The following is a 6,240-nucleotide window of genomic DNA, read 5'->3' as shown; positions in this document are numbered from 1 at the left end:
GACGAGGTTATAAGGGAGTTACGCTCTCTTGTAGGAGAGCGGGCGCTCCTCCGGCTGGGAAGTCCGGCAAGGGGGGTGCTTCCAAGAGCGGGAAAATACCTGGTGGGCACCCTCCTCTTTTGGCCGGTGGGCCAAATGGGGGGAGGCTGCTGGGAAGAGAAAGGGAGGGGGCGCTGGGGCCATCGCTTCCCTAACCGGCGGACAGGTAAAGTCTGTCCGGGGCGGGGGTGGGAGTGCTGGGCGTGTCCCTCCAGTAGCGATCAGGAAAATGGCTAAGGCTGCGGGGCCGCTTCCGTCTAGAACGGCGGCGGTGACAATCACCGTCCCCGGGGGTGGGGCGGTTTCGTACGCCGAAGTTTTAAAGGCGACGAGGGAGAAAGTCTCCCTCCCCGCCTTAGGGATAGATGACATATTAGTTGTCGAAGGGCGGTTAGCGGGGGACTGGTGTTAGAGGTCCCCGGCGACGACGCCAAGAAGAAGGCGGACACCTTGGCGCGGCAGATCAGCGCCGTGCTCGAAGGGGTGCAAGTCGCCAGGCCTAGCAAGAGCGTGGAATTGCGTTTGAGGGGCCTGGATGACTCGATCACCCAGGAGGAGATAGCGGCTGCCATCGCCACAGTTGGCGGCTGCGATACGGGGGACGTGAGGGTCGGGGAGATCCTCCGTCCCCCCAGGAGCATGGGAATTGCCTGGGCGCGATGTCCGGTGGGAGTCGCGTCAGGGGTATTAAAGGAAGAGCTCAGGGTGGGCTGGAGCAGACCGAAGGTAGAGCTGCTCCAGACCCGGCCCCTGAGGTGCTACAGGTGCTTAAACGTGGGCCACGTCTGGGCCCTGTGCGCCTCCCCGGTCTACCACAGCGAGCGTTGTTACCGCTGTGGAGAGTGCGGCCACCGGGCAGGCCGGTGCTCTGCGGCGGCCCCGAAATGTCCGCTTTGTGCGGATTTGGGGTTGCCGGCTGGGCATCGGCTTGGGGGGACTGGGTATTCCCGCCCGAAGGAAAATGTGAGGGTGGAGAGGCGGGATCCGAAGAGAGGAGAGGAACCCGCTTCTTCAGCGGGAGTTATGGCTCCTGCAGGAGGAGGAATGAAGGACGGGATAGCATGGGAGCCCTTGGGCCCCCGTCCGCCCCGCCCTCCAAGCTGACAGAAGTGGAGCATGGCGGGGCCGGGAGGGCTTGGGCGGCGTCCCTACGAGGTCACTGCCACGAGCGCTCTTCCTGTTCCGCTGGGAGGCCGGAACCCGGGACTTTATCCCAGGGTTCGGACTCCTTGCCACCCTAGTGGTGGCGCATTGGGAAAAAGACCATTCGCTGGGCGCGGATGTTTTTCTCTCCCCTGATGTTTTGGGTGCAGGGGTGTGTGGTGGGGACCATACTCCCTGCGGCTGATCCTCAGGGGTCGGCAGCCCAACTAGATGGTGTGGCGACTAGGGATAGTTTCCCCTAGTACGCCACGGGAATTGCCCTTCGACCCGGGCGAGGCGGGGGAGGGAGAGTGACTGGTTGCAGCGGTTTCTGAACGAGAAATAAGGGGCCGTGTTGCGCTCCTCGATCTCTCTCAAAAAACCCCGCCGAGAAGGGTAGCTACGGCTACGCCTGGAAGGGGTGCCGGAAGCAATAATAACAAGTACCCGGGCCCCTCTCTTAAAGGCACGCGTAGGAACTCTTGTGGCTTTAGTTGGTAGGCGATCGGCCTGCGCTTCGGCAAGGGTCGGTTGAATCCAACACACCCCCCGCCTCTTACCCCAGAGGTGGAGATGTCTTTCAAAGATTTCCACATGTAAAAAAAAAAAAGGTGGAGGACCTCGTGGTGGAAAATAGCCAGTAATGGCCCTGCAACTTTTACAGGTTAATCTCAACCACGCCCGCGCCGCCCAGGATTTATTCCTCCATACCATGGCGGAACGCGGGTGTGGATTGGGAGTGGTGGCGAAGCCGTTCAGAGTCCCGGCAGGCCACCTCTTCTGGGCTGCTGACACTTACCGGCTCCGCCGCCATTACATAGAGGGACTTACCGCAATCCCCCCGTGCTCGCGCAGCAAGAACGGGGAGGGCTACGTAGCGGTGAAATAGGGCCTCATCTCTTTTATTGGAGTTTACGCCCCTCCAAGATAGAAACTGGCCAAATTTGAGGGGGTGCTGTACAACATTGGCGCATGCGTACGCAAGCACCTGCGTGCTGCTGTCTTCGCCAGCTGCTGGTTCTCGGGATACGCGGGTGACGTATATTTGGGGTCGGCGGGGAGACATGGTTTAAGGCCATTAGGCTGGTTAACGTGGCTGCGGCCAGCGTGGTGCGCTTAGGGAGTTGGGCCTCAAGGTGGCCCCGCAGAGAACCCAAGCTGCATGGTTTTATAACCGCGCTCTGCGGGGCCCACCGCCAGAAGGGCTCAACATAATAGTGAATGGAGTCCACGTCCCGATTACCCTCTACCTTAAATACCTGGAGGTATAGCTGGACAAGACAGGGAGCTTCGGCGAGCACATTGCTCGCGTAGCCCCTAAGGCGAGGGGCGTAGCCAACAACCTCGCCAGGCTGTTGCCTAATCTGGGCGGCGCAAGCGGGCATGTGCGTCGCCTTTACGTGTCAACGGTCCACTCCGTAATGCTTTACAGAGCGCCTGTTTGGGCTGAGCGTGTGGCGAAAAACATCCGCCTTAGCAGGCAATTGGTGGCTGCCCGGTGAATTATCGCGAATCGGGCGTCCGGGCATACAGGACCGTCTCCCACGTGGGGGCGACGACCCTCGCCGGCATCCCCCCGATAGACATGATCGCCAGGTCGCAAACCTGCGTGTACAGGCGAATTAATGCGATTAAATAGGAAGAGGCGTAATCACGCCAAAGGCAAAAGCCGCGCTGAGGCTTCAAGCCAAAGAGACCCTCCTCCGTGAGTGGAGCAAGTGGCTCACGAACCTCCAACTGGGGGAGAAGGGTCCGAGAGGCCGTTCAGCCGATGTTGAAGAAATGGGTAGAACGAAAGAGACGCGGACTGACGTTTTACGACGAGTGGTTCGCCCTGGCCTATATTTGAGCAGCCTGCTCGACGGCCATCTTAATAAGAAGAAGAAAAAGCGGACTGACGTTCCACGCGGCGCAGGTGCTCATCGGGCATGGTTGCTTTAATGAGTACCTGTGCCGCATAGGAAAAGAGCCCACCACTTCCCGGGGAAGGCAGACATGGCGCAACATACACTGGAACACAGCCCAGCGTGGGAGGAAGAGCGCCGTGTCCTCCGGGACAGTGTTGGGCCGGACATCTCCCTTCCGGCCGTCGTAGCGGCAACGGTCGGAGGAGAGGAGGAAAAATGGAGGGCGTTTGTTTTCTTTTGCGGCAGCGTAATGTTGCAGAAGGCGGCCAAACGCGTCAAAAGGGGAAAGTTGCCCCTCCCCCTCCTGAAAACGATGGGGATAAGAGCGATGAGGGACCACCGCCGCCACCACCACCGCGCCGGCGTCGCCGGACTCGTGCCGATGCTTCCATCGTAGCCCCAGACGGGGCTGAGATATGACATCAAGGAGGGAAGCGGATGCCCATTAATGGGTACCCTGCTCCCCTCAAGCAGAGGGGAGGACACTCCATAAGGGGGAGCCTAACCCACTCGGTTCCGATACTCCGCTCTACGGCGTAGCCAACTGGGCACCCTGCTCTCCTCTAGTTGGCTACGCCGTAGAGCGGAGTATCAGAACCGAATAGGTTAAGCTCCTCCTTATGGAGTGTCCTCCCCTCTTTTCTGGGAGGAAGGGGTAGAGGCAGGGTGCGATCATTTCTCTCCACTCTGGTACTTTTCGAGAAACATGGGAGGAGAGACAGCTAGGAGGTGTGGGCACGCGGGCGGGGTTACCGCGTGTCAGCACATCAAGACCCCCTAGCGTGAGGGGTCGTGAGTTGGGGCTAGTGTCCCCACAACCCACCACATAACCCAGCAGCTCGTAAGGGCTGGGGAAAAAAAATAGTCATTTTTCCTCCCCGGGATAGGTGCCCGGTGAACACGGGCGTGGCGCGGGGAGGGTTCCAGAAGAATCAGTGCGTTTCCTAGAGCCCTCCCTCTACAAACGCGCCGGGATGGACACCCGCAGAATTTTAGCTGGTAAAAATCCGGCATTTTTCTCGCCTCTTCCCGGAGGCGAGAGGGTCTTCCCCTCATAAGGAGGGCTACTGGGTAAACCGGGCTAGTCCCGGGATTCTTGTAGTAGATTTCCCTGCGTTAAAAAAAAGGTTCCACATAATCCGTATAAGGTTAAAAAGTGATTAAATGTGCAAATATCTATTTTTTAAACTGTTTTACGTTTCCCCCTTTAGGAGTTCAACAGGTGAGAGTTAACAAGGGAGAGTACCACCACTCAACTTCTCTTGTCAAGCGCTACAATATAAGTTATCACTCATCTCCCTCCCGAGGGGAGAGGGTGGGTAATTCTAACCCTCCACACTGCTCGATACACACGTGTATACGCACTCACTCATCGTATGTAGGATAAAATAGGCTGTCGCGATAAGCGTTGCGCACAATATAAAACAATAACATTATAACAACAAAAAATTAATATACTACCAACGTTATGTCTAAGTCCAAATTACAAGGAATTTTAAACTGTTGCATTGACTTCAAATAAATGTTAGAATAGAACATTTGAAAAATGTTTTCTGTAACGTTTTTAAAATACATATTTTAATAACATTCAGAAAAAATTATATTACAAAATAATATTTTTCAAATATGTATATAATATTATTAAAAAACGTTTAAAAAATACACATAAAGTCAATATTTCTAAACGTTGTGACGTGACAAATGTCACGTCCCTCACCCCAGATGGGAGCTCGGCCGAGGGAGGCGTCAGGGGTGGTGCCTCCGCCCGGGGCGGGCGGAGAGCGAACGTTTTAGGTTAGGATTAAGATCTTTTTGCGAGCGTTACAGGTATCGAGGGAACGCGGAGCAGATGGCCAAGGTCACGGAGTTTTGTAACGGCGTGTGCCGCACCGAGGGACTTACAGGCAGAGTTGGGCATTAATCGATTAAAATTTTAGTCGATTAAAGTAATCCATTAATCAATAATCGAAATTAATCATCATACATGTAATCGTGACTAATTTAATCGATTAATGATATTAATCGTTAATCAGTGTAGAATTAATCGAAGCTGTTCGAGAGCGCGCGGTAGCGCGAGATAGCGCGAGGTGAAAGACGACCACAAGTAAAGAGACAGCAAGTACAATTAAAATGAAATATATAATGTTTCCAAAGTTTCAGTATGTACACGTTATTTACAGTTTTTTTTCCTTTTGCCAAGGAAGCCGTGAAGCGCGCACAGAAGCTACGGCGAGCGACGCGGCGTAAGCGTGTTCGAAACGCGGAATAGCGGAAAGCGGTTTAACTATGATCTGCGAGCGAAATCGGTTCCGCGGCGCAGCGGCGGTCCTTTTAACACCTCCGAGGCGAAACTCCCTCCCTGCAGATTTCCCAGAATTTCGGGAGGGTGATTGGCCGTCGGAGTCCCGCGTCATGGAGCTGACGTCACCGATTTCACGTAGCGACCCGACGGGGTCGTCACCTGTTTTCGAGTGCTTTGTGTATAGCATGGTTCGTTCCTTTGTTCTAGCGTTGTTGTTTGACTTTATTATTGATAACAATGTTAAAGTTTCTAGAAAGCTAATCCCGAAAGATCCATGCTATACCGAATATTCCCGTGACAATTCTTATGCGACATTTTACGCGAATATTACTTTACTGATGCAAGCGTGCATGTGCTGACATGCAGCCGAACGCGACTTCGTCGCGATGCTAATTGTTGCGATCTCAAACAGAAGCAAAATAATCGATTAACGTTTAATCGTTGTATATAATCACGATTTTTTAAATCATGATTAATCTAATCGATTAATTTAATAAAATTTAATCGATTAATTTTCGATTTTTGAAATTAATAAAATCAGTCACTATATCAATCACTTATTAATCAGTATTGTTCTCTAGTTGAGAACTAGGCTAAGAATTAAGTTTCACATATCACATTAACATTTTACGGTTATTTAATGATTGTTAAAGCAGAAAGAAAAAATATGATATTTTGGCATTAAGTTTTTTGTTTTCCAAATTTAAAAATTTATTTTTACACCTATAATCAGTTTAACGTTTACAATGATCTTAAAATAATCTGAGAAATTAGTCCTATATTTTCATTTAACTTAGGGATGGGAGGGTGGAGGATAAGGGAAAGAAAGCTTATAAAAAAATAAAGAAA

The 6,240-nt window shown here is 52.6% G+C and overlaps 1 protein-coding gene across 1 annotated transcript; it reads left to right on the top strand.

The window, feature by feature from the left end:
* Positions 1–268: 268 nt before the first annotated feature.
* LOC112466868 lies at positions 269–765 on the top strand (the record flags this gene model as incomplete). The annotated part of the gene is made up of 2 exons (XM_025035208.1): positions 269–345; positions 435–765. Coding segments are annotated over exons 1-2 (408 nt in total), but the record flags the coding sequence as incomplete, so codon positions are not given.
* Between the last annotated feature and the right edge of the window lie 5,475 nt (positions 766–6,240).

This window comes from Temnothorax curvispinosus, unplaced genomic scaffold (genome assembly GCF_003070985.1).
Source record: "Temnothorax curvispinosus isolate PA1 unplaced genomic scaffold, ASM307098v1 QBEX01016634.1, whole genome shotgun sequence".
Classification (NCBI taxonomy): Eukaryota; Metazoa; Arthropoda; class Insecta; order Hymenoptera; family Formicidae; genus Temnothorax; species Temnothorax curvispinosus.
This window is presented reverse-complemented; position numbering and strand designations above follow the sequence as displayed.